Genomic DNA, 27,945 nt, shown 5'->3' on the forward strand with positions numbered 1-27,945 from the left:
ACTGGAAGCCTGTCCTGGGAGCTGAGGAGCAGCACGAAAGCCGGGCATGGAAGGCCGCCTCCTGCACGTTCCCGGATCATGCTCTGGAGAGCACAGCCACGGCGTCAGGATAGCACAGCCACGCGTCAGGACAGCACAGCCACGGCGTCAGGACAGCACAGCCACGGCGTCAGGACAGCACAGCCACGGCGTCAGGACAGCACAGCGGCTGCCGTTGAGGGGCTGCCAGTGGCTGTAAGGGGCGCCTCGGGTCCTCGTGCCCTGGGACGTCTGGATCTGGACTCCATCGTGTCCCCTTCCTGGTGTGGCGTTGACCTTGGGTCCTCGTGACGTTATCACCAGAGGAAGCGGTGAAGGGCACAGAGGGTCTCTCTGCAGTTATTTCTTACAGCTGCAGTGTGAATTCACAGTTTTCTCAAAGTAAGTTTAATTAGAAAAAAAACAACAACAAATGCAAACAGAAGCCTCCCCCAAGCGCTTCATTAACTGCATTGGTAGAAACTGATCACTCACTACATGTAAATGCTACACGAGTTGGAGCCAGACCCAGGGGCCTCAGATGCCTCAGTGCAGCTTTATCACTTCCGAGTTAGGAGACTGGCTCACGGATACTGCTCTTTGGACCATGGTTACATTTTCACTGTTGTCTCCTTGTTGGTCTTGGGTGAGGCGGAATCAGCCGCGTCCGCTGAGACTTGTGGCCTGGGCCCTGTGCTGTGAGAATGTCCACTGGGGCGGCTCTGCTGGCCCTGGGCCCTCACTTGGGGTGGGTGCTATTTCCTGTGGACGCGCCCAGGTGTCCTCTCTCCAGCCAGCTCCTCCCGCTGCAAGGTGAGCGTGAGCCCTGAAGGACCTGCCCTCCTACCTCTGGATCTCAGGAGCAGAACAGAGCCAGGGCTGAGTGCTGGGAGCCCACTCTGGGGCAGAGGTCAGGCCAGAGGGGGCCGGGCGGGGTGGAGGGCGGCGGGAGGGTTGAGAAAGGCTGAGGCAGGTGATGCTCTGAGGCTCTGCAGGGCCCAGGAAAGGGGTCAGGGCTACTGACAGGATGTCACGTGAGGCAGGGGTGCTGGCCTGGATTCCCCGGGGAGAGGGTCGTCGGCCCTGGAGGAAGCCGGCTGGTGGCAAGACTCTTCTCCACTTAGGGACGCTGCTTTTCTGAGCTGAATGGAGCAGGTTCAGACAGGAGGCCTGTGGACAGGCAGCGGTTTCCTCACACCCACTTTGCATGTGATTCAAGAAGTGAGTTTTTAGAAATAACTCACCTTGCATACGGGCCATTCGATTTGAGTTCATTAAGGGGACATGTCATCTGCGACATATTCTCAATCCAGCCCAGTGCAGCTCTGCGGTTCACTGCCGAGATGCGTGTCCAGGGCAAGAGCAGGCATCCCTCCTCCTCCTTGCCTTCGACTCCCGGCGTTTGCCTGACCCAGATTTGCGGCATTTCAGTTTCCTGTCTGGACATCTCTGCCTGAGACACGTGAGATGAATACACACCGGAGTGCGCATGCACCTGCGTACCTGACTTTGTTTTGAGCTCTGCTGTTGTTTTTCACAGATCATTGGCTGCCGAGTGAGGAGAGATCCCCCTAACTCCACCGAACGATACACACGTTGGATCAACCAGCTGACGCCCGAGCAGCTCCTGACCCAGGTACCTCGCCTGACGCCTTGTCTGGGGCAGGTGCGCAGATCGCCTCTGGGCGCCGTGTCCTGCATTATGCTGTGGCCTCCTGTGTCTGCGTCGTCGTGGGCCGTGGTCCTTCTGTCGTCGCCTTCACTCACATGCTGTCAATCGCACAGAGTGGAAGATGAGGGTGGCCCGAGCGGACACACACGCTAGGCTGGTCTCAGGCTGGTTCAAGTTCTGAGCTGGGAAACCCGACGGCACAGGTCCGCTTATACGCGGAGGGTGGGAGGGCGAGCTCAGAAATCCCACACGCAGAGGGCGGGAGGGTGAGGTCAGGAATCCCACACGCGGAGGGTGGGAGGGCGGGAGGACGAGCTCAGAAATCCCACAGCTAGTGTTTCAGAGTCTCCGTGTCCTGTGTGCCCCCAGCACATTCCAAGAGCCAGGCTGCTGCATGCGATGTGGACAACAGGGTGTCCTCGGCAGTGGACTGTGCTGGTGTGAGACTGGACACGGGGCCGCCCGCGGTGCTGCCTCGGGTATGAGCGGCTGCCGTCTGAGAGAGGGGTGGTGGCCGTTGCCACGTGGGTGGCTTGTCCCTGCCATCCTCTGAAGCCCTTGGCTGCCCCTGGGGGAGGCAGAGACCATCTTGTGGTCTTGTCCTGACAGCCCTTCCCTGTACGAGCTAGCGGCCGAGTGCGGGTGTCCTGGTTACTAGGCTGCCCACCGTGAATGAGTTGATGGGCTTTTCAGTGAAGTTGTGAAAATACTTAAAACAGGAACTCAGGCAGACTGTGGCTACTTTTCTAAGTAACGTGCACCTCGTGCAAACAGGAATGCGGCTCGGCATTGCCAAGCTGGTTCTGAACTGCAGGAATCTGGACACATGTTGAGTTTCAGCCCAGCTCCAGACCGCGGTCAGAGCGCTGTTCACGAGGGCAGGTTCCCCGGAGGCCACGGCTGAGCTGCCACGTGGGGGCAGGCTTTCTCCTGAGTGTTAGCTTTGATGCCCATGGAAGATTTTTTTTTTATTCTCATGTTGTTTAATTAAAGAAAATGAATGTTCCTTTATCAGTTACATACTGTATTCACTTAAAACAATTTTAAAATAGACCTTTATGCCAGTGTAGTGTGGGAAATTTAAAAAAAAAAAAAAAGGCTAGGTGTAGTGTCTCACGCCTGTAATCCCAGCACTTTGAGAGGCTGAGGCAGGAGGATCACTTGAGCCCAGGGATTTAAGACCAGTCTGGGCAATAGAGTGAGACCCTGTCTCTACGAAAAATTATCTGAGTGTGGTGCTTCACACCTTTAGTCCCAGTAACTCGGGAGGCTGAGGTGGGAGGATCGCCTGAGCCCAGGAGGTCAAGGCCACCGTGAGCCATGATTGTGCCGCTGCCCTCCAGCTTGGGTAACAGACCCTGTCTCAAAAAACGAAAAAGAAAAACTTTATTGCATTTGTCAAAGTTATGCTTCACTGTTTTATAAAGTCAAGCAATATAAAAAATTACAAAGAAAAAACGATGTTACTGCAAACCCACCCCTTGTTCCTCTCAGATGTCTCTGCATGCAGGTCACACACCAGCACCTAGAGGGGCTCCCGTCCCACACCCTGCCTGCCCCTCTGCTTTCCGTGACCATAGACTGGTTTATGTTTTCTGGAATTTTATGTAAATGGAGTCCTACACCCTGTGTTAACTTGAAGGATGCCAAAGTGTTCCGTCCTAGGACTTTCTGTTTCATAAAGTTCTGTTTTTCTCCTCCTTGTCCACTTTCTCATCTTCTTCCTTTTTTCTTTACAGTTTCTGGTTTGAATTGAGATCCAAAGAAGGTCTATACATTGCAGTTGTTGATAAATCCCTTTAAATATCCAGATTCCTCCGTCATCCTTTTCCTTGACTGTGTTGTGGACGATGTTGAATGATTTGCCATCGGTGCTTTCCGCAGTCCGGCTTCTGCTGATTGCGTCTCCCTAGTCTCATTTAACAGATTCCTCTGTCCCTGGAGTTCCTGCAAAGTAGTACTTAGAGCTAGAGGCTTTATGGGATTTACAGTGATTTGTCCATTTGTCTTGTTGATGTATAACTTTGTTGATATATAGCTTTGATGATGTATAACTGACATATAGCAAATGGCCCCTATTTCAAATGTACAGTTTGATCAGTTTCGACATGCATCTGTACCCCAATGACCCACCACAGTCAACACAGTGAACATATATATCCAACACCCCAAGTTTCCTCCTGTCCATCCCGGAGCCCTCCCCACACCATGCAGCCATGACCCACTTTCTGCCTGCACAGCAGTTTTACATTTGGTGGAGGTTCAGGTAAATGCAGTCACATGCTCTGTGCTTCACTGGTCTGGCCGCCTTCACTCAGCATAATTACCGTGGGTCCAGACACGTGGCTCGCTCACAGCAGCAGTGGTGACCCTCGAACAACGTGTTGGAACTGCATAGCCCATGTACACGTGGGTTTTTCTCAGCAAGTGTATTGGAGAGGTTTTTGGAGATGTGTAACAATTTGAAAAAGCTTTCAGACAAACAGCATGGCCTAGGAATACTGAAAACACTAACGAAAAGATGTGTCATGAATACATAAAATATATACTGATGATAGTGTTTTTAAATCATGTAATACCAAAAATTATACACAAATCTATTATAAAAAGCTAAAATTTATCAAAACTTATGTGCATACAGACACTTATAGACCATATATGGGGTCTTTCACAGTTTAGAGAAATTAAACAAATGTAGGGATGCAGAAATGAATCACAACTGCACAAAACTCCCTGCGGTGCGTACTGCATGACTGATATTTTACAAACCCCTCCTGCAGGCACAGCCACGAGCTCAGGTGCTGTGAGTGCTTAAAACGCTGGGTGAGGCTGATCATCTCGGCAAGCACAGCTCGTCCCTCCAGTAAATCACAAATCACAGTAAAAAGTAATCTCTCGGCCAGGCGCGGTGGCTCACACCTGGAATCCCAGCACTTTGGGAGGCCAAGGCAGGTCGATCACGAGGTCAGGAGTTTGAGACCAGCCTGGCCAAGATGGTGAAACCCCGTCTCTACTAAAAATACAAAAATTAGCCAGGCACAGTGACAGGTGCCTGTAATCCCAGCGATGTGGGAGGCTGAGGCAGGAGAATCGCTTGAACCCAGGAGAAAGAGGTACCAGTGAGCTGAGATCACGCCACTGCACTCTAGCCTGGGCGACAGAGTGAGACTCCGTCTCAAACAAAACAAAACAAAAACCAACAACAAAAAAAAAAACCAGTGACCTCTCACCGTTCTCACACAGTTTTAATCATGTTTAAGGCGATCCTATAAACCTTGACTGATACCCTAGGACCCATACCCAGTGCCACTGGTGATGCTGGAGGTGCTCCCAAAAAGCAGAGAAAAGTCGTGACATTACAAGAAAAAGCTGAATTCCTTGCTATGTACTGTAGACTGAGGGCTGCAGCTGCAGTCATTTCAGACAGATGATTCTTCTTGTAAACAGACGACGTGAACTTAGGGTATCGATAAGTACAGGACAGTCCTATAAATGTATCTTCTCTTCCTTGTGATTTTCTTAATAACCTTTTCTTGCCTCTAGCTTACTTTATTGTAAAAATACAGCATATAGTACATATAACATACAAAATATGTGTTAACCGGCTGTTTATGTTATCGGTACGGCTTCCCATCAACAGGAAGGTATTAGTGGTTAAGTTTTCAGGGAGTTAAAACTTATACATGGATTTTCAGCTGTGCAGGAGGTCAACACCCCTAACCCCCGCGTTGTTCAGAGGTCAGCTGTGTTCTGTGGTGTGGATGTACAATTTGTTTACCCACTTAGCTGTAGATGGACACTTGAGTTGTTCCAGTTCCTTGCTGTGATAAGTAAAGCTGCACATTTGTGTACAAGTCTTTGTGTGTGCATGACAGTGAACATATATCCTGCCTTTTCTCTTGGGAAAATATTTAGAAGTGGAAGGGCTGGTTCATATGGTAGGGATATGTTTCACTTTTAAAGAAACTGCCGAAGTGTTTTCCAAATTGGTTGCACCGTTTTACATTCTTAAGCTGTGTATGAGAATTCAGTTCCTCCGTGCCTTTGCCAACTCTTGATATGATCTTTTTTTTATTTTAGCTAATCTAGCAGGTGTGTAGTGGTATCTTGTGGTGGTTTTAATTTGCATTTCCCAAATGGGTAATAATGTGAAACATCTTTTCATAGATGTATTTGCCATCCATCTATCTTCTTTGGTAAAGTGTCTGTTCACCTCCTTTGCCCATTTTTGTGTTGAATTGTTTGCATTCTTATTGTTGAATTTTAAGAGTTGTTTATATATTCCGGACACAAGTCCATTGTCAGACTTTGTAAATATGTTTTCTGAGTCAGTGGCTTGTCTTTTCATTCTTTTAACAATGTCTTTCAAAGAGTAGAAGTTGTAATTTTTGGACCAGGCACGGTGGCTCACGCCTGTAATCCCAGCACTTTGGGAGGCCGAGGCAGGCAGATCACGAGGTCAGGTGATCGAGACTATCCTGGCTGACACAGTGACACCCCATCTCTACTAAAAATACAAAAAATTAGCCGGGCGTAGTGGTGGGCACCTGTAGTCCCAGCTACTCAGGAGGCTGAGGCAGGAGAATGGCATGAACCCGGGAGGCGGAGCTTGCAGTGAGCCGAGATTGTGCCACTGCACTGCAGCCTGGGAGGTAGAGTGAAACTCTGTCTCAAAACAAAACAAAACAAAACAAACAAAGTTGTAATTTTTGATGAAATTCAATTTATCTGTTTTCCTTTTATGGATGTGCTTTTTTAGATTTAAAAATTTTTTAAATTATTGTGAGTACATAGTAAGTACGTATATTTACGGGTTATGTGAGCTGTTTGTATATAGGCATGCAGTGCATGATAATCACATCAGGGTAAATGGGGTATCCATCACTTCACCTCAAGCATTTATCCTTTGTGTTACAAACAATACAATTGTATTCTTTCAGTTATTTTTAAGTGTATAGTTAAACTAATTTTGACTATAGTCAAAACTATATATATAATATATATAATAAATTGTTATATATTTAAATTTTATTACATATTTAAATTATTATATATATATAAATTATTTTATATCTATATAATATATTTTTATATCTATTTTTACCATTAACCTTCCCTACTTCCTCCCACCACCCACTACTCTTCCCAGCCTCTGGTAACCATCCTTTTATTCTCTATCTCCATGAGGTCAATTGTTTGAATGTTTGGCTCCCACAAATAAGCGAGAACATGTGAAGTTTATCTTTCTGTGCCTGGCTTATTTCACTTAACATAATGACCCCCCAGTGCCATTGTTGCAAATGCCAGAATCTCATTCCTACACTTCACTGTGTGTATGCACCACATTTCTTTATTCATTCATATGATGATGGACATTTAGGTTGTGTCCAGATCTTGGCTATTGCGAATAGTGCTGCAGTGAATACGTGACCGCAGGCATCTCTTTGATATACTGATTTCCTTTCTTCTGAGCATATACCCAGGAGAGGGATTGCTGGATCGTACAGTAGCTCTATTTTTAGTTTTTTGAGGAACCTCCAAACTGTTCTGTGTAGTGGTTGTACTAATTTACGTTCCCACCAACAGTGTACCAGGGTTCCCTTTTCTTCACATCTTCACCAGCATTTGTTATTGCCTGATGTTTGGACAAAAGCCATTTTAACTGCAGTGAGAAAATACCTCATTGTATGTTTTATTTGCATTTCTCTGATGATCAGCGATGTTGAGTACCTTTTCATATGCCTGTTTGCTGTTTGTCTTCTTTTGAGAAGTGTCTGTTCAGATCTTTTGCCCACATTTAATCGGATTACTCTATTTTTCCTAGAGTTGTTTGAGCTCCGTATATATTCTGGTTATTAATCCCTTGTCAGATGGGTAGTTTACAGATATTTTCTCCCATTCCGTGGATTGTCTCTTCACTTTGTTGATAGTTTCCTTTGCTGTACAGAAGCTTTTTAACTTGATGTGATCCCATCTGCCCATTTTTGCTTTGGTTGCCTGTGCTTGTGGGGTCTTACTCAAGAAATTGTTGCCTAATCCAATGTCCTGGAGAATTTCCCCAATGTTTTCTTTCAGTAGTTTCATGGTTTGAAGTCTTAAATGTAAGTCTTTAATCCAGTTTGATTTGACTTTTGTATGTGGTGAAAGAGGGGTCTAGTTTCATTCTTTTGCATATGGATATCCAGTTTTCCCAGCACCATTTATTGAAGAGACCATCTCTTCCCCAATGTAAGTTCTTGGCATGTTTGTCAAAAATGAGTTCACTGTAGATGTATTTGATTTACTGTGGGTTCTCTGTTCTTTTCCACTGATCTATGTGTCTGTTTTTATGCAAGTACCATGCTGTTTTGATTGCTATAGCTCTGTAGTCTAAGTCAGGTAATGTGATTCCTCCAATTTTGTTCCTCTTGCTTAGGATAGCTGGGGCTATTCTGGGTCTTTTGTGGTTTCATATAAATTTTAAGATTGTATTTTCTATTTTTTTTTTTTTTTTTTTTTTTTTTTTGAGGTGGAGTCTCGCTCTGTCACCCAGGCTGGAGTGCAGTCATGCGATCTTGGCTCACTGAAACCTCTGCCTCCCGGGTTCGAGCGATTCTTCTGCCTCAGCTTGCCGAGCAGCTGGGACTACAGGTGTGCACCACCACACCCAGCTAATTTTGTATTTTTAATGGAGACGGGGTTTCACCATATTAGCCAGGGCTGGTCTTGAACTCCTGACCTCATGATCCACCTGCCTCGGCCTCCCAAAGTTCTGGGATTACAGGCATGAGCCACTGCACCCGGCCTGTGTTTTCTGTTTTTGTGAAGAATGCCATTGGTATTTTGATAGGGATTGCATTAAATCTATAGATTGCTTTGGGTAGTATAGATATTTTAACAATAGTCGTTCTTCCAATTTGTGAACGTGGAATACCTTTCATTTTTTTGGTGCCTTCTTTAATTTCTTGCATCAGTGTTTTATAGTTTTCATCATAGAGATCTTTCACTCCTTTGGTTGAGTTAATTCCTAGGTATTTTATTTTAGTTATCGCTGTTGTAAATGAGATTACTTTCTTGATTTCTTTTTCAGATTGTTCAGTGTTGGCATATAGAAATGCTACTGATGGCTGGGCACAGTGGCTCACGCCTATAATCCCAGCACTTTGGGAGGCCGAGGTGGGTGGATCATGAGGTCAGGAGATCAAGACCCATCCTGGTTAACATAGCGAAACCCCATCTCTACTTAAAATATACAAAATTAGCCAGGCATGGTGGCACATGCCTGTAATCCCAGCTACTTGGGAGGCTGAGGCAGGAGAATTGCTTGAACCCAGGAAGCAGAGGTTGCAGTGAGCCAAGATTGTGCCACTGCACTCCAGCCTGGGTGACAGGGTGAGACTCCATCTCAAAAAAAAAAAAAAAAAAAAAGAAATGTTACCGATTTTTTATGTTGATTTTGTATCCTGAAACTTTGCTGAGTTTGTTTATCAGGCCTAATAGTTGTTTGGGGGAGTCTTTAGGTTTTTTTAAAATATAAGATTATATCATCTGCAAACATGGAGAATTTGACTTCTTCCTTTCCAGTTTGGATGCCCTTTATTTCTCTTGCCTGATTGCTTTAGCTAGGACTTTCAGTACAATGTTGAATAACAGTGGTGACAGTAGGCATGCTTGTCATGTTCCCAATCTCAGAGGAAAGGCTTTCAGTTTTTCTCCATTCATTATGATGCTAATTGTGGATCTTTTGTATATGGCTTTTATTATGTTGAGGGATGTTCCTTCTATACCTAGTTTTTTAGGATTTTTAATCATGAAGAGATGTTGAATGTTATCAAATGCTTTTTCAGCATCAGTTGAAATGATCATATGTTTTTTGTGTCCATTCTGTTGACATGATGTATCACATTAATTGATTTGCGTATGTTGAACTATCCTTGCATCCCTGGAATAAATCCCACTTGGTCATGATGAATGATCTTTTTAATGTGTTGAATTCGGTTTGCTCGTATTTTGTTGAGGATTTTTGCTAGTACTTTGTTGAGGATTTCAGTGGTTTCAGTGATATTGGCCTATAGTTTTCATTTTTTTATGTGTCTTTGTCTGGTTTTGGTATCAGGGTAAAATTGGTCTTGTAGAGTGAGTTTGGAAGTATTCCTTCCTCTTCTATTTTTTGGAATAATTTGGGTGGGATTGGTATTAGTTCTTTAAATGTTTGGTAGATTTCAGCAGCGAAGCCATTGGGTCCCAGGCTTTTCTTTGCTAGGAGACTTTTTATTATGACTTTGATCCTATTACTTGTTATTGATCTATTTAGGTTTTGGATTTTTTCATGGTTCAGTCTTGGTAGGCTGTATGTGTCTAGGAATTTTTATTTTTTTTCCTAGATTTTCTAGATCTCTTCCCCTAGATTTACTTCTAGATTTTTCCCCTAGATTTCCCAATTTATTGGTGTATAGTTGCTCACACTAGCCACTAATTTCTTTTAATTTCTCCAGTATCAGTTTGATTATTAAATGCCTTGAGGTAGTCGTCTTTGGGTTAAATCTGCTTGGTGTTCTATAACCTCTTTATTCTTGGATACTGATAGCTTTCTCTAGGTTTGGGAAGTTATGATCCCTTTGAATACATTTTCTACCCCTATCTCTCTACCTCCTTTTTAGGGCCAATAACTCTTAGATTTGCCCTTTTGAGGTGATTTTCTAGATAATTGTAGGCATGCTTCATTATTGTTTATTCTTTTCTCTTTTGTCTTCTCTGACTGTATATTTTCAAATAGCCTGTCTTCAAGCTCACTAATTCTTCTGCTTGATCAATTCTGCTATTAAAAAGTTCTGATTCATTCTTTAGTATGTCAACTGCATTTTTCAGCTCCAGAATTTCTGCTTCTTTTTAATTATTTTAATCTCTTTGTTAATTTTTTTAAATAGAATTCCGAATACCTTCTGTGTTATCTTGAATTTCTCTGAGTTTCCTCAGAGCAACTATTTTGAATTCTCTGACTGAAAGGTCACATATCTCTGTTTCTCCAGGATTGCTCCCTGGTGCCTCGTTTCGTTCGTTTGGTGAGGTCATGTTTTCCGGGATGGTCTTGATGCTTATGGATGTTCATCTGTGTCTGGGCATTGAAGAGATGGGTATTTGTCATAGTCTTTGCAGTCTGTATTTGTTCATACCTGTCCTTCTTGGGAAGGCTTTCCAGGTAATCAATAGGACTTGAGCGTTGTGATCTAAGCTGCATCTGCATTCCACTTGGCTGGGGAGGCCTCACAATCATGGCAGAAGGCAAGGAGGACCAAGCTTACGTGGATGGCGACAGGCAAAGAGAGAATGAGAGAGAAGCAAAATCGGAAACCCCATATAAAACCATCAGATCATGTGAGACTTATTCACTACCAGGAGAACAGTATGGGGGAAACTGCCCCCATGATTCAATTATCTCCCACTGGGTCCTCCCCGCAACACGTGGGAATTACGGGCGTACAATTCAAGATGAGATTTGGGTGGGGACACAGCCAAACCATATCAGCCACCTTGCTCCCCACTCCCCACCCATGGATGTGGTTTTGATGTTGTATCTAAGAAATCTTGGCTAACCCAGTTCACAAAAGTTTTCCTCCCGTTTTCTTCTAAAAAGTGTATAGTTTTGGTTTTTACCTACAGATCTACAGTCCATTTTTTAGTTAATTTTCGTCTATCTGGGTTATTATCTTAATCAGCTCAGGCTGCCATAACAAAATGCCAGAGGCTAGGTGGCTTAAACAACAGAAACTTACTTTCTCACAATTCTGGAGGCTGGAAAGTCTTAGATCAAGACCTGGCAGGGCTTGCTTTCTGCTGTGGCTCTTCCTGGCTTGCAGACGCCCACCTTTTCTCTGGACCCTGATATGGCAGAGACAGAGGGAGAGACAGCAGGCTCTCTGGTGTCTCTTATTATAAAGACACTGATCCCAGTAGAGCCCCATTTCCACAATACCTCAAATAGGGGGTTAGGGCTTCAACTAGTGCCTGTCACAGTCCTGGAAGACAGAATCTCCAATGCTGTAATTCTGAAATTTGAAACCCCTAAAGATCAAAATCCCTGAGTCTAAAATTCCTAACATCTAATGGAATCCTCAAACTATAATGATGGATTTGGAATTAGGTGCCATCAAGTCTTCTATAAGTGAATTTCAAGTTGTTACCAATAAAGTTTGTTTTTTCCATTCAGTCCAATGCATTTGATGGAAAATTCAGATGAGTGGCTTGGCCACGTGATATGACAGTGACAGAAACTTCCGTTTAAAAATGAGTTGAGTCTCTTGCCTGCGTTGGTGTTCCTCCCAGCTGATCACACACTGGGAGCTTTTAGGGAATCATGGCCACATTTGCCCAAAGAAACCAGCAAAGTTACTGACTGCTTCAAAATAATTGTGTGTATAGTAGGATAAGAAGACACTTACACAACAGTATTCTGTTCCGTCACCAGTATTGTTTGTATTAAACCTGTGGTCTGTACAAGAGGGCATGCAGAATGCATATCCACGTACCCCAAACAACACAGAAGCACAGCATGGAAAATGGGAAAATATAAGGAGAATGCTTATCCTGGTGTGCGTGAAATCACAGAGGAGTTTCAAAAAGAGCAGTGCCAGCCGGGCGCGGTGGCTCACGCTTGTAATCCCAGCACGTTGGGAGGCCGAGGCGGGCAGATCACAAGGTCAGGAGATCGATACCACGGTGAAACCCCGTCTCTACTAAAAATACAAAAAAATTAGCCGGGCGTGTTGACGGGCGCCTGTAGTCCCAGCTACTCGGAGAGGCTGAGGCAGGAGAATGGCGCGAACCCGGGAGGCGGAGCTTGCAGTGAGCCGAGATTGCGCCACTGCACTCCAGCCTGGGTGACAGAGCGAGACTGCGTCTCAAAATAAATAAATAAATAAATAAAAATAAAGAGCAGTGCCGCAGAGAAGATGAATGTGAGCTCATTCTCCAAGGAAGCCATGTCTTAAAAGAAAAAAAGCAGTTATCCATTGTGATGCAAACCTTCAAAATGCACTTAATGACTGTGAAGGTCAGCCAGCTCTTAGGGACTGTTTCTGTGCAATCGCCCGTGATATACGCCTGTGGTATACTTTTTTCATAAATCAGATTTTCTGTTTAGTTTTTTATTGTTTGTAATTTTTTCTATTTTTGTTTGCTTTTTCTCACTATTTTAAATTGTCAGCATTATGTTTTACAATCACTATGCTTGTGTTTCACCTTTGCGTCATTTCTTTTACGGAGCTCTAATTCATTTATGCATCTTTTTGCAAATTCGACTTCACAAAGGTGCACTGTCAACAATGTTGACTTTGTAAGCATTGTGTGTGTCTGTAAAAATGTCGAAACTTCCTCAGTAAATGAAGAGATGTCCTTTTTGTACGTCTGCATTTATGAAAGATGAAATTTCTTGAGATCTTGGCTTTTGGGGTGAATGTGTATGTGGTGGTAACCATCGTTTTTTTTTGTTTGCTTTTTTTTTAGTTCCAGGATACATGTGCAGGATAGGGGGTACATTTGTTACATAGGCAAATCTGTGCCGTGGTGGTTTGCTGCACCCATCAACCCATCACCTAGGTATTAAGCCCTGCATGCATTAGCTATTTTTCCTGACGCCCTCCCTTCCCCCACCTCCACAACAGGCCCCGGTGTGTGTTGTTCCCGCCGTGTCCATGTATTCTCATTGTTCAGCTCCCACTTATGAGTGAGAACATGCAGTGTTTGGGTTTCTGTTTCTGTTTTGGTTTTCTGAGGATAATGCCTTCCAGTTCCTTCCATGTCCCTGCAAGGTGCATGATCTCATTCATTTTTATGACTACATAGTATTCCATGGTATGTATGTATGTATGTGTGAATGTGTATATATATACACACACCACATTTTCTTTATCCAGTCTATCATTGATGGGCATTTGGGTTGATTACATGTCTTTGCTATTGTGAATACTGCTGCAATGAACATATGCATGCATGTACCTTTATAATAGAATGATTTGTATTCCTTTGGGTGTATACCAGTAGTAGGATTGCTGGGTCAAATGGCATTTCTGGTTGTAGATCCTCGAGGAATCACCACACTGTCTTACACAATGGTTGGACTAATTTACATTCCCACCAACAGTGTAAAAGCATCTCTACTTCTCCACAGCCTCGTCAGCATCTGTTGTTTCTTGATTTTTAAAAAATCGCCATTCTGACTGGCTTGAGATGGTATCTCATGGTGGTTTTGATTTTCATTTCACTGATGATAGTGATGTTGAGCTTTTTTTCGTATGTTTGTTGCTGCCTAAATGTCTTCTTTTGAGAAGTGTCTGTTCATGTCCTTTGCCCACTTTTTGATGGGTTGTTTGTTTTTCCTTGTAAAGTTAAGTTTCTTGTAGATTCCAGATATTAGACCTTTGTCAGTTGGACAGATTGCAAAAATTTTTCCCCATTCCGTAGCTTGTCTGTTCCCTCTGGTGGTAGTTTCTTTTGCTGAGCAGAAGCTCTTTAGTTTAATTAGGTCCCATTTGTCAATTTTTGCTTTTGTTGTAATTGCTTTTGATGTTTTTGTCATGTAATCTTTTCCCATGCCTATGTCCCGAATGGTATTGCCTAGATTTTCTTGTAGGGTTTTTGTAGTTTTGGGTTTTACATTTAAGTCTTTAATCCATCTTGAGTTAATTTTTGTATAAGGTATAATGAAGGGCTTCAGTTTCAGTTTTCTGCATATGGCTAGCCAGTTTTCCCTGCACCATTTATTAAACAGGGAATCCTTTCCCCATTACTTGTTTTTGTCAGGTTTGTCGAAGCTCTGTTTGCAGACAACATGATCCTATATTTAGAAAACTTCATCATCTTAGCCCAAAAGCTCCTTAAGCTGGTAAGCAACTTCAGCAAAGTCTCAGGATACAAAATCAATGTGCAAAAATCACAAGCATTCCTATACACCAACAGTAGACAAGCAGAGAGCCAAATCATGAATGAACTTCCATTCACAATTGCTACAAAGAGAATAAAATACCTAGGAATACAGCTAACAAGGGAGGTGAAGGACCTCTTCAAGGAGAACTACAAACCACTGCTCAAGGAAATGAGAGGACACAAACAAATGGAAAAATATTCCATGCTCATGGATAGGAAGAATCAATATCGTGAAAATGGCTGTACTACCCAAAGTAACTTATAGATTCAATGCTATTCCCATTAAATTACCAGTGACATTCCTCACAGAATTAGAAAAAAACTACTTTAAAATTCGTGTAGAACTGAAAAAGAGCCTGTATAGCCAAGACAGTCCTAAGCAAAAAAGAACAAAGCTGGAGACATCACACTCCCTGACTTCAAACTATACTACAAGGCTACAGTAACCAAAACAGCATGGTACTGGTACCAAAACAGACACATAGGCCAACAGAACAGAATAGAGGTCTCAGAAATAAGACCACACATATACAATCATCATAGTTTTTGATGGCTCTTGTCCAAAGACTTAGGTTGTCCAACACAATATTTCAGATGACAGGAGCTATTTCTTTATGAATATGGTTCATCTGCTCATTAACTGTTATACCCATGTGACTGTCATTAGTATACTTGAGTGTTTATGCTTGCAAAAATGTGTGTGTTAGTATTGTCTGTTTTATTGTGTAAAGTGGCCTATGAAGCATTCTGTCATGTTTTTATACATTTCTCAAATAAGTCTTCTTTTTAAAATTGTAAGCAAATGTCTTTCAAATCATTATTTATTTTTTCCTTTTTCTCCCTAACATTTGAGATAAAGAATGTTTTAAATTTTTATGGACGCATAGTAGGTGTATATAATTATGGAGTACATGAGATATTTTGATAAAGGCATGCAAAGTATAATACCTATATTAGGGTGAATGGGGTAAAGAATTTTTAAAATTATTTTTTCAAGAACTACATTTTTCAGGATTGTGATTTGGGGGACTTTAGACTTTAGGGATTTCGATCTTTCAGGATTTCAACATCCTGGATTATGGTTTTCGGGACTGTGTCAGCCCCACCCCAGGGCGGGAGAAAGGCACTCTGCCTTGTGGGGGTGTGGTCAGGTTAGTGGGACAGGGAGGAGCGGGGGCAGCCAGCTGCACACCTCAGTCCAGGAGGAGAAAGGTGCTCTCCACCCCGAGAGGTGCCAGGACGACCACCTCTAATACCGTGGTTGCAGGAGTAATACGCCCCAACATTACGAATTTCTTGTGATCGCACCATGTAATGAAATGCTTTCTGAATTTTGAAAACGTAGTTTTGATCTGCAGTAAAACTGAAACCTTGGTATAAGGATTATTGGCTTCTAAAGTTGGTGTTGTTTATGATGATGGCATCAACTATTCCATTAAGTGATTTCACAGCGAACGTGGTTCCTTGATGAGCTTTGCTTTGCGCATCAGATCCGCTTCACCAGCTTTCCAGTTCTATTCCATAACATCCTGTGTCACACGGAAAAGCGGGGGAAGAAAAAGACCTTCTTCCGTTTAGATTTACTTTTTACATTTGGAGAAGATGAATATTCCATCGATGGCCTTTCACAGGTACGAGTGGTTAAAGTGTGGGGAAGCGAATTTGTTTTCCTGCTTTTAAAGTGATTTCCTTACTTCCAGCACAGCTTGTGGGTCTAACCTGGCCTCTCCCAACACACCTGGCATTGCACGGGAGCCTCCAGCCAGCAGCGTGTGGTGGGGGTGGAGAGGCGTGGAGGTGCCCGCCAGATGTTGACGATTACCGAGGAACAGAGGCTGCTCTGTGGCCACGGGGTCGGGCTGCCGCAGAGCAGCTATTTCCTGTCTGCACCAGCGGCAGCAAGCCCAAACTGTGGGCTGCAGCCGAGTTCACGGGCACAAAGTCACCTTTGTGAGTGTCTGGTGCAGCTTCCTGGCTGGGAAGCGGAGAGGGTTCCCCACGTTGAAAGGGTGTGCACAGTCCTTCGCCCTGAGCCCCTGGCCCGGTGTCAGGTTTCTGAGCAGGGCACCTGAAGGCACAGCGTGTGGGCTTTGATGCCAGGCACTCGGCACTTGGAGTGCACAGAGAACAGGCCCGGACCTTCCCGAGGAGCCCTCCTGGGTCCTCCCATCACCAGAGTTCAGAGATTCTGGGATGGGCCACTTCTTCAGGGACACACCCTTTCCTGGAATACATGATGATTTTTAATGCTTTTCTTAAAGAATGCCAGCTGTCTCACGGGGCAGGGAAATGGAACACCTCATAAGGCCTCTCTTCTTCTTAACTAGGAAGTAAAAATTCCATATTCATCGTGGAAGCGTTTGGCCTCCGATCAACCCTGGGCTACTGATTTTGGTTTTCGTCTTCGGAGATTCAGTCCCGCGTATCAGAGCAGTGGGAGGCGTGGGGTCGCCGCGGCGTCAGGACCTGCTGAGCACGGACTTCTGCTGCTTTTGATTCTCGGGTAGAAGGAGTCACGTGAAAACGGTGCTACTAAACGCCAAGGATGTAATTGAAGTGGAGCAGGCACACTTTCAACCAGAAATTCATGTTCCGAATCGAGGGGTAACAGGAAGACCCAGTCATAACAAATAAATCAGACGGGGTCCTCTTAGATAGAATTTTCCTTTAGCAAGTTAGTGGGAATTAATGTGTGAAGCTCAAAGAAGAGATCTCATTTAAACCATTTCTCAGCTGTTACATTAACAGAAATCACTTCCAACTATTTTAATACAGTAACTCAGCTACCAAGTCAGGGTTTTATGTTCATTGTCTGAGTCACATTTGTGATGTGGGAAGTGGCGTATTTTGATTTGACTTTTGATGTGTCCCCTTGACATGCCTGATGGGATAGTCACCACGTACAACGTTAAATCAGAGCCGCGTAACGTTAACACTCCGTTAATTCCAAACAAACCGAAAGGTAGAAAGTTGTCATGCCAATGTCCTGGAGTGGCACCTCCCTGAGAACGCCGCTGTCTGAGACAGGCCCCTTCGTACCTTCTGTCCCTTCCCCAGGGGGCTGCATCTCCTGATCCAGGGAGGTCCAAAGGGGAGGCATGCGCAGAACCCCCGCCCGGCTTCCCAGGTTGCCTTGGGCCCTTCTGGAAACTCGAGGGAGGGGGTCCCAGCAGGCCCACGAAGGGGACTCAGAGGTCCTGGCAGCTTGAAGGAAGTGGACAGGGCTGAGACGCATGCCCCTGCTCTGGCTGCACGGAGTGGGCCTCTCTCACCAAGAAGGGAAGGCAGACAGTGGTGCGACGTGGACCCCTGCTGCCCTGCACATCTCCTGGGGGGTCCCTGCTTCCCCACCGTCCCAGCTCAGGCCCCCATAAAGGAACACGACAGACAGGGCGGCTGAAACAACAGACATTTGTGTTCTTAAAGTTCTGGGGTCTGGAGGTCCAAGCTCAGGCTGCTGGCAGGGTGGGTTCCTCCTCAGGCCTCTCTGTGGCTTGCAGATGGCGCCCTCTCCCTATGCGCTCATGTAGCCTCTCCCTGTGTGCTCACATGGCCTCTCCCCTGCATAATCACGTGGCCTCTCCCCCGCCCCCCGCGTCCTCATGTGGCCTCTCCCCACTGCGTCCTCGTGGCCTCTCCCCCATGTGCTCACGTGGCCTCTCCCCTGTGTGTTCACTCCTGGTGTCTCTTCCTCTTATGAGGACCGCAGTCCAGGGCCCCACCTTTGGGACTCACATAACCTTAGCTACCTCCTTAAAAGCCCGTCTCCAAATACAGTCACATTGGGACTTAGGGCTTCAACCCGCTAATCTGAGGCACACAGTTCAGTCCTCAGCACTCGCACACCCTCCTCCGCCCCTGGTGCCCCTGCCCTGCCATCTCTGGGGCTGCACAACGGGAGCCGCCGCCCCCAGGGGGCATCTGCGACTGTTCCTGGCGGTGCCCATCCTGGCACCATTGCTGAGCTGCTCCTTTCCTTCCCCAGCATCTGAACGGCACCTGCCACAGGTCAGCAGGAACGAGAAGTGTGAAAAATGAGACCCACTCTTCGTAGTTTCTGATCTCGTGGTTCTGGGTGGGGCTGGGAATGTGTGTCTCTAACGTGTGCCTGAGTGTTTTAAATGGACTCTGAGAATGTGTCACGCTGAGTCCACCTCAGGCTTCTGGCAAAGTCTGCGTGAAAAACCGCCTCCCCCCAGGATGGTACAGTCGTTTTGACAAAGTCTACCCAATTAAAAAATGTTGTATTTTGAAATAATTTTAGACTCACATAAAAATTGCAGAACTAAAACATATATATATTTTGAGATGGAGTCTTGCTCTGTCGCCCAGACTGGAGTGCAATGGCGTGATCTCGGCTCACTGCCACCTCTGCCTTCTGGGTTCAAGCAATTCTCCCGCCCCGGCCTCCCGAGTAGCTGGGATTACAGCCACGTGCCATCATGCCTGGCTAATTTTTGTGTTTTTGTAGAGACCATTTTCAGCGTGTTGGCCAGGCTGGTCTCAAACTCCTGGCCTCAGGTGATCCATCTGCCTCGGTCTCCCAAAGTGCTGGGATTACAGGTGTGAGCCACTGCGCCCGGCCAATAAATTGCAGAAATATTAATAGCACAGAGAGTTCCTGTGTATCCCCCATCTGCTCCCCACCAGCTCCTAACATCTTATATAACCAGAGAACAAGGACCCACCAGAAACTCCACGTGGGTACGATGTGGCAGCCACAGGCCCCATGCAGTTCACTTATTCTTGGTGGAGGGAGTTCTGTGAGACGTCCCCATGTTTCCAGATCAACACGACAATCAGGACATCGAGGGTCCCATCACCTGGAGAAACTGCCTTTAGAGTCACATTTTCTCCTGACCTTCCCTAGTCTGTTCAGGCTGCTAGGACAAAAGTACCATAAACTGGGCGGCTTATAAACTAGAAACATCTGTTTCCACCGTTTTGGAAGCTGGAGTCCCAGATCAAGGCACCAGCAGATTTGGTCTCGGCGAGGCCCGATTCCTGGTTCTCACGGTGTCCTCACATGGTGGGAGGGATGAGGATCTCCGTGGGGCCTTTCGTGGGCTCTGATCCCATTCATGTGGGGTGAGCCCTGCTGACCTCATCACCACCGAAAGGCCCCACCACTTAACACTGTCACCTTGGGGATTAGACAGTGACCCCTTGACCTTGGGAGTTAGAGCTGTGTTGTGGTCTGAATTTGGGGGTACTAATCTAACCCCTGGCAGTGACTTATCTATTTCTCTTCATGTAATTGTGTCACTTGAGAAAGTTATAGAAATGGAACCATACGGCATCGCTTTCTTCACTCAGCACGGCCTCCGAGGTCCATCTGTGTTCTGGCACCCATCAGTAACTAATTCCTCTTTATTGCCACGTAGTGTTCTATTGTGTGGATGAACCACCGTTTCTAAATGACGCATCTGTTGAAGGACATCTGAGGTGTTTCCATATCTGAACTGTAACTAATAAAGCTGCTGTGAGCATTTGTGTAGTCTTTGTGTGAACATCAGTTTTCATGTCTGTGGGATAAATACTTGGGCGTAGAATTGCCGGGTTGCATGGTAAGTGTATGTTTTACACTTTTACGTTTCATAAGAAATAGCCAAATTGTTTGCCCGAGTGGCTGTACCGTTTCACATTCCCACCAGCAGTGAATGAGTCCTCCGGCTCCGTCGTCCTCCCCAGCACTTGGTGTTACCCGTATTTTTAGCTTGAGCCATCCTAGTGGTTGTGTGGTATCTCGTTGTTGCTTTAGTTTGACTTTCCCTACTGACTGATAACGTTGGGTGTCTTTCCACGTGCTTATTTGCCAGCCATGTATTCTCTTTGGTCAAAAGTCTATTCAAATCTTTTGCCCATTTTCTTCCTCCTTGTTTTTTGGAGACAGGGTCTCACTATGTTGTCGGGCCAGAGCACAGTGACTATTCACAGGCCTGATCATAGCACACTGCACCCTCAAACCCCTGGGCTTCAGCATGCGCCACCATGCCTGGCTGTTTTGCTCATTTCCAAAACATTACTGGTTTTGTTGTTGTTGAATTTGAGCGTTTTCTTCTGGACATAAGACCTCCGTTGGATATAAAACTGGCCAGTACATTTGATCCTTGAATAACACGAGTGTGAACTGGGAGTCCACTTACACACGATTTTTAAAAATAAATATATTGGAAAACGTTTTGGAGATGTATGACAATTTGAAAAAACTCGCTGATGAACTGACACCCAGGACAGCAAGAACCCTCCTTCCTCCGCCCGCTCGGCCCGCTCGCCTCGGAGGTGAGAAGGAAGGAGGCTTCGCCTCGGAGGTGAGAAGGATGGAGGCTTCGCCTCGGAGGTGAGAAGGATGGAGGCTTCTCCGCTCAGCCCGCTCGCCTCGGAGGTGAGAAGGATGGAGGCTTCGCCTCGGAGGTGAGAAGGATGGAGGCTTCGCCTCGGAGGTGAGAAGGATGGAGGCTTCGCCTCGGAGGTGAGAAGGATGGAGGCTTCTCCGCTCGGCCCACTCGCCCGGAGGTGAGAAGGATGGAGGCCTGTGTGACGATCCACTTCCATTTAATGAATAGTCGATGCGTTTTCTCTTCCTTATGCTTTTCTTAGTAACACTTTCTTTTCTCCAGCTTACTTTATCGAAAGAAAACGGTATGTAATACACAAAACGTACAGAAACGTGTTGATCATCTGTTTATGTTATTGGTAAGGCATCCGGTCAACAGTAGGCTCTCAGCCATGTCAACCTAAAGAAAGGTGCCGAGGCAAAGTTAGTACATGTGGAGGGTTTATTTGGGCCACGTTTGCGGACTGCACCCTGGGGGACGTAGATTCAGGTGGCTCTGAACATATGCTCCAGTTAGCAGCAGTTACAGTGGGTTTGAAAGAAAAAAAGAAGGGGCAGTTCCCTCATGGGTTCATTGAAATAACATAAGCTATTGACTGGCTATAGATGGTTCTTTGTGTCACAGATTCCAGGAACATGAAGATAAGGGTGAAGGTCACATTGTGTAACTTGTGTAGCATTTTTTGTGATTTTTCAGCCAGCCTGGAAAAGACAGGGAAGGAAAGGAAGACAAATGCCTTTAAACAGTCGGCCCCGCATGGGTGCGGCGGGGGAGGCATGATGCAGGTCTCACCCTCGCAGCTCCGCTGGGGCTGGTGAATACCTCGCATGGTGCTGAGCTGCCCTGAGCCACTTTTCTTTCTCAGTGGTTAAGTTTTGGGGGAGTCAAAGATTTTACGTGGATTTTCGGCTGCATGGGGAGTTGGTGACCCTAAACCCTGTATTGCTAAAGGGCCAACTTCATTTTCTCCTGATCTGTGGCTGGAACTAGGATCATGGATTTGGCGTTTTGTCCAGGATCCCTGACTCTGACCCCCTGTAATTATTTCCTACGTAACTAGAGCAATAAGAATATCTTTTAAAGTATTGGGCCTTTTGTCCTTGGTTTCTGAAGTAACTTCTGAAAGATACGGCTGGAAAAGTCTTTTGTTTACAAGTCCCTTCAAACACACCTGAGTTTATGTTAACGAGGCATTTTTGGAACACCCCTAGATACGGCAGGATGAGGGGGGCTGGTTGCCAGGGAACCAGCCATGTGCTCAGAGGGTTGGAACTTTGAGCCCCACCCCCAAACCTCTGGGGAGGGAAAGGGGCTGAGGCTTAGGGTGATCAGCAATGGCCCACCATCTAAGCAACGACACCTACATCATAAACTCCTACAGTAACCCAAAGGGACGAGCCTCAGGCACTTCCAAGTGGCTGAACACATGGAGGGTCCCGGAGGGTGTTGGGCCAGGCCCCGAGAGGACCTAGACCGTCTACCCCACTTCCCCCATACCTTTCCCCGCCATCTCTTCATCTGTATCCTTGAGTAACGTTCTTTTTAATAAACTGGTAGGTGTAATGTTTCCCTGAGTTCTGTGGGTCCCTCTAGAAAATTAACTGAATCCAAGGAAGAGGTCGTGGGAACCCTGATTTATAGCTGGAGGGTCACACAGCCTGGGACTTCAGCTGGCATTGGAAGTTGAAGAGAAGGGGTCACGGGGACTGAGCCCTCACCCTGGGGGCTCTGAGGCTGTCTCCGGGTAGATGGTGTTGGGATTGAGTTAGAGGATGCCTGACTGGTACCTACTGCAGAATTGATGACTTGCTTGGTCTCTGGAGAACAGACTCACACATTGTGGTGGGACAGCAGAGGAAAAACAGGCTTTTTCTACATGTGGCTTCTCTTTTCATCCACGTAGAATCTTTCACAGAACAAAGTTTTTAATTTTGATGAAGTCCAATTAATTGATATTTTTTTATGTATTTTTTTTAATGTGCTTTGAGTGTCAACACCCAAGGCTACTTCACCTAACCCTAGGACATAAGGATTTTCTTCTAAAAGTTTTACAGTTTTACATTTTACATTTAGAGCTATGTCCTTGTAGGCTGAGTTAGTGTGAGGTTTTAAGTCAAGGGTTTTGTTTGTTTGTTTGTTTGTTTGTTTTGGCTTATGAATGCCCACATGTTTCTACACTGATTTTGCTGAAAATCCTTCTTCCACTGGCTGCTTTTGGGCCTTTGTCAAAAAACCATCTGACCACAGAGTGTGGGTCTGTCTGTTCCTGGACTTTGTTCTAGTCCATTGACCTATGTGTCTGTCCCTCTACCAGTACCATCGTCTTGATGACCAAGTCTTAAAACTGGTTAATGTGGTTCCTCTAACTTTATTCTTGTTTTTCAACATTGTTTTTGGCTATTGTAGTATTTTTGCCTCTATATAAATTTTAGAATCAGCTTGCCTATATTTACAAAGAATCTAGCTGAGATTTTGATAGCAAGTGAGTTAAACTTATAAATCCGTTTGTATAGAATTGACATCTTTAAAGTTTTCCAGTTCACAATTTGTCCCTTCCTCCCTTATTGAAATTTTCCTTGAGTTCCTTCCTTCGCATGTTGTAGTTTTTACTGTGCAAGTCCTGCACATTTGTTAGATTTATACCTAAGTATTTCTGGGTTTGTTGTTTTAGGCAATTATACATGCTACTGTGTGTTTAATTTTGGTTTCTAATTGTCCACTGCTAACTTACAGAAACATACACCTAAAAGTTACGGGACTGTTCAGACTCTGTTTCATCTTGGTATAATGACACTTACAGCTTTGGCAGCTTGTGATTTTTGAGGAATTGATCCACTTCCTCTAAATTGTCCAGTTTGTGTGTTGAGAGTTATTTGATAGTATTCTCTATGATGCGTTTAGTATCTGTGAGGTCTGTAGTAATATCCCCTTTCATTTTAGGTATTAGTTATTTGGGTCCTCTCACTTTTTTATCAGTCTTGGTTTATTATCAATTTTATTAATCTCTTCAAAGAGCCAGCTTTTGGTTTGACTTTTCTCTATTGTTTTTCTGTTTTCAATTTCACTCATTTCTGCCTTTATTATTTCTTTTTTCTGCTTGCTTTGGGGTGTCATTTTGCTCTTCCTTTGTGGCTTTTTAATGTGGAAGCTGAGTTTTTTGTCCTCAGACCTCTCTGCTCTTTTAATGTAGAGCCACAAACTTCCCTTGACATACTACATTAGCCGCATTGTACAGGTTTTCAGCGTACTTCCATTTTCGTTTTGGTCAATACATTTTAGATTTCTCTTGAGACTTCCTCTTTGGCCCATGGATTATTGGGAAGTGGAGGGCTGCTGCTGATTGTTGGGGTCGCGGAGAAGACTCACCAGGCCCTTGACATGTGGGAGCAATGGCGTCTTCCTCCTTGTCTCCAGACTCAGCTGGATTCGTACTGAGAAGGGCATTCTGAGAAACTTCACTCCCAGCTTCAGCTGGTCCGACACAGCAAAATCAGATTTTTTAAAAAATAGAAGGAAGTAAATTAACTAAGAATAACACAGAAAAATTTCCTAGAACCAAAAAGTACGAGTGACCTGATTAGAAGGGCTCACCTGGTGTTGCGTGCAGGAAATGAGACCCGCATCCAGGTTCACAGCCAGGATGCTTCAGAGCCCAGGCACAGTCAGAGGGAGGAACACCAAGGAGCAGGAATCGAAGAGCCCGGAATTCCTCACTCACAGCAGCGGAATCCAGGAGACACGAGGACACTAGTAAGGATTTTGAACTAAGAATTCTGTGCCTCACCAAAGTGTCAATCACGTGCAGAGATGTAAGAACCTTTTCATATTCAGATTCGACATATCCTTCTCCGATAAGACCTTCCTCAGGGATTTGCTGGAGCCAGTGCCTAAAATTAGGAAGCAAATTGAGGAAGGTGTGAGATGGGACTCACAGACTTGCAGCCTGGGGGAGAAGCAGACGCTACCCCAGGAGGAGGCGGGAGTTCAGGGGAGTCCTGGGAGCCAGGAAAGGAAAGGCCACGCATGGCTTGTTTTTACAGAAATAAAGGATTTTAGGTACAAACAGCACGTGCTTTTTTAAAATTACGGAATTACTCAGGGAGCAACGGAAAACACCTGATGCCCTCCACGTAACCAGAGGTGGCCCAGGTCGCGTGATGACTGCCCGTCCACGTAACCAGAGGTGGCCGCCCGTCCACGTAACCAGAGGTGGCCCGGGTCGCGTGATGACTGCCCACTGCCACCACCTGTGGGAACCTCCAGCCAGGCCCTGGGGCAGGAGGAGCTTGGGAAATGGAGAAACAGGAGCGCACGTCAGTCGGGATGGAGCAGAAACGCTGGGCACCGAACCCCAGTGACGAGAAGACAGAAACTGCAGGAATTACCAGAGCGTACGTTTCCGTTCTCGTGTGTGACACGGGCAGCGTGAAAACGAGGCTGTTCTGAGGCCTAGCTCCCTCCACCCCACTCGGCCCCAGGCTGGAATCAGCCGGCCTCTCCTCTCAGGGGTCACCGTCCAGCCCGGCGTCCAGTGCCTGAACATCGCCATTTCACAGATTCTGTCTGATTTTCTAGCTGTCTGAGGAGGGAGCGTGGTCCAGCTCTTTCACGGTGACCAGAAGTGGGAGTCACCAGCGGTGGGTTTCAAGTTGCACCCCAGAGGCCCCGGAGAGCCTGAGGGTTGGGGCGTTGCTCAATCCCCACTGTAGCTGCGTTCCACATACCCGTGAGTGCTTTTAAACAAAGAAAAGTTCTGTATGATTGAAAATGCTAAGTACACCGAGGGGTAGAGACCACTGTCACATAACGGCACTCACCCCCCTCCAGACACCCCGGAGTCTTTCGAAGCCACCCCAGACCCGACCTCAGCCACTCCTGAATACTCCGGTGGGTGGGGCGTGTTACTTTTCATGGGGTTCCATCCTCAAGCCATTTTAAAGTCACGGGTGCAAACACGGTCTGCGTCGGGCGGCGCCACGTCTGTCCTTATTCACGCAGGTTCCGACTCGCGGCCGTAAGCCCCTTTCCTCCGGCTTTCAGGCCTCTGTTCATGGGTGTCCTCGATCTTTCGTTCTAACAGAGAACATGTTTCCACGTGTTCATCTGGCTCCCTTTGCTCAGGGGGCCAGCGTTTGGCTTACGTTAAGTTTCTCCCCTGCCGTGGCCTTCGAGGTGGGCACTGCGGGTCAGCAGGACTGTCTTCCGGCCTCCCTGCCTGGGGCCACGGCTCCCTGACGGTGGCCTCCGGCCCCTGGGAGGATGGAGTCAGGCTCTGTTCCTGGGCCCTGGTTCCCCGTAAGTGGCCTCTGGTCCCTGGGAGGATGGAGTCAGGCTCTGTCCCAGCCCCACGTTCTTTGCCTGCTTCCCCCTGTGCCTGTCTGCGCCGTGCAGACACTGGTTTCCAGCCTGCCTGTGCCTCCTGCCGCTGTTCCAAGCTGTGGGGGAACCCAGCTCACCCCCAGGGTCCAGTTCAGACTAGAAGGGAACGTGGCCCCCACACCCTCAGCCTTGATGTGGGTCAACACCGCTGTGGGGTGTGAATGTGCGGTTTAGACCCTGGGTGGATCCACACACACAAGCAGTCAGAGGGTCATTTACAGCCTGAGCTCACTCCGCAAATACGATCAGGATGGGAACGGGCAGCTGGCAGCCTCCTGCCTCACTCCTGTCCCTCACGAGGGGACGCAGCTCTGCCTGACCGCTGGGGAAGGCACCAAGTCTGCCCTGACTCCACCACACCTGAATCTGCCGGCTCCTTTGCGGGCAGCTCCTGAGGGCAGCTGTGTTCTGCTGAGACGGAGCCACCTCTGGGCCCTGGGCCTCTGCGCGGGGTGGCCAGGGTTCAGCCGAGCTCGTCCTTCACCTCAGGGGGCCTGTGTGGTTGTCACGCACAGTGCCCAGGATCAGCTTGCCAGCGCTGGCCACCCGGGCGACCTCAGTCAGCACTGCGTTCCCCAAACCTGTGGGGCCCCACGCTTGGTGCTGAGGGTTGATGAGGACCCAGGGAGGACCAGGAGAGTGGAAGTGGGACCTTCTGCCAGCTCCGTAGAGGACAGTCTGGAACCAGCTGAGACTGGAGGCAGGGAGGCCCAAGGGGCAGGAGAACCAGGCACCTCGAGGGGCAGAAACAGCACTGCAGTGGCAGTCGCCCACGGAGCGTGGAGTGCTGGTCCACGACGCCCCCTGACCCACGGGGAACGCGCCCCACGGGGCAAGGGGCTGGGCTGCTTGCTGGTCAGTGGCAGGCGGGGTGGGAACACACAGGTACGCGGGACCCACCTGGGTCTCTGCCACTCTCTCCTGTCCACACGGGAGAGAAGTTGAATCCTGAGGCATCTCTTAGCGGCCCCAGCGCCATTGTGGGGCCGCTGCCTGAGGGCCCCTGCGCTCTGTCCCCTTCGGGCCACCTCTCTGGTTCCCAGTCCGACTGTTGGTAAGATTCAAGGGTGCTGGCTGCTCTGTGCCCACTCGTTTGAGGCGTGGCACGACGACACACAGGTAACTTCTTAGCCGGCTCCGAACTCAGCGTGTGGTTCCTGTGGTGTACGCTTCGGTTCCACCAGGTTCCCTCCTGTGTCCCAGGAGCAGGAAGAGGCTGAGTCCACCCCGCCCCGCCCCGCCCCGCCCGCCTCGGCGACACCCAAGGACCAGGTGCCAGGTGAGAGCCGGCCTCCAGTCCTGCCCGCCTCACGTGCTGCTGCTGGAAAAAGCTTTCATTTCCTTTTCCATTCCCAGGAGCACGGCTGCCTGGGAAGACCGTGAAAACCGACCTGGTCTATACGAAAGACTGAAATGTCATCAGTTCCGTATCTCAGTGTTTCTTTTCCTTAAAAGTTTGTCCTTCGTAGCTCAGCGATTTTACCTCGTTCTAATCAATTATCAATCATGAAATTGAAAACCCCACAGATGGCCGGGCGCGGTGGCTCACGCTTGTAATCCCAGCACTTTGGGAGGCCGAGGCGGGCGGATCACGAGGTCAGGAGATCGAGACCAGCCTGACCAACAATGTGAAACCCC

At 46.8% G+C, this 27,945-nt stretch overlaps 1 protein-coding gene across 5 annotated transcripts in view; it reads left to right on the top strand.

Annotated features, from left to right (window-relative positions):
- Window positions 1–27,945, top strand: part of B3GNTL1 (UDP-GlcNAc:betaGal beta-1,3-N-acetylglucosaminyltransferase like 1) — a 126,759-nt gene that overhangs the window by 37,781 nt on the left and 61,033 nt on the right. For all 5 annotated transcript variants that reach the window (XR_009209962.1, XR_009209961.1, XR_009209963.1 and 2 more), the window contains exon 6: window positions 1,559–1,654. Coding sequence is in view for 1 of the 5 variants with exons in the window: in XM_032177940.2 (XP_032033831.1) it covers window positions 1,559–1,654 (96 nt within the window). In the remaining 4 variants the exon portion in view is untranslated. The remainder of the gene's footprint in view (window positions 1–1,558; window positions 1,655–27,945) is intronic.

Source organism: Hylobates moloch, unplaced genomic scaffold (genome assembly GCF_009828535.3).
Source record: "Hylobates moloch isolate HMO894 unplaced genomic scaffold, HMol_V3 SCAFFOLD_15, whole genome shotgun sequence".
In the NCBI taxonomy this organism is placed as follows: domain Eukaryota; kingdom Metazoa; phylum Chordata; class Mammalia; order Primates; family Hylobatidae; genus Hylobates; species Hylobates moloch.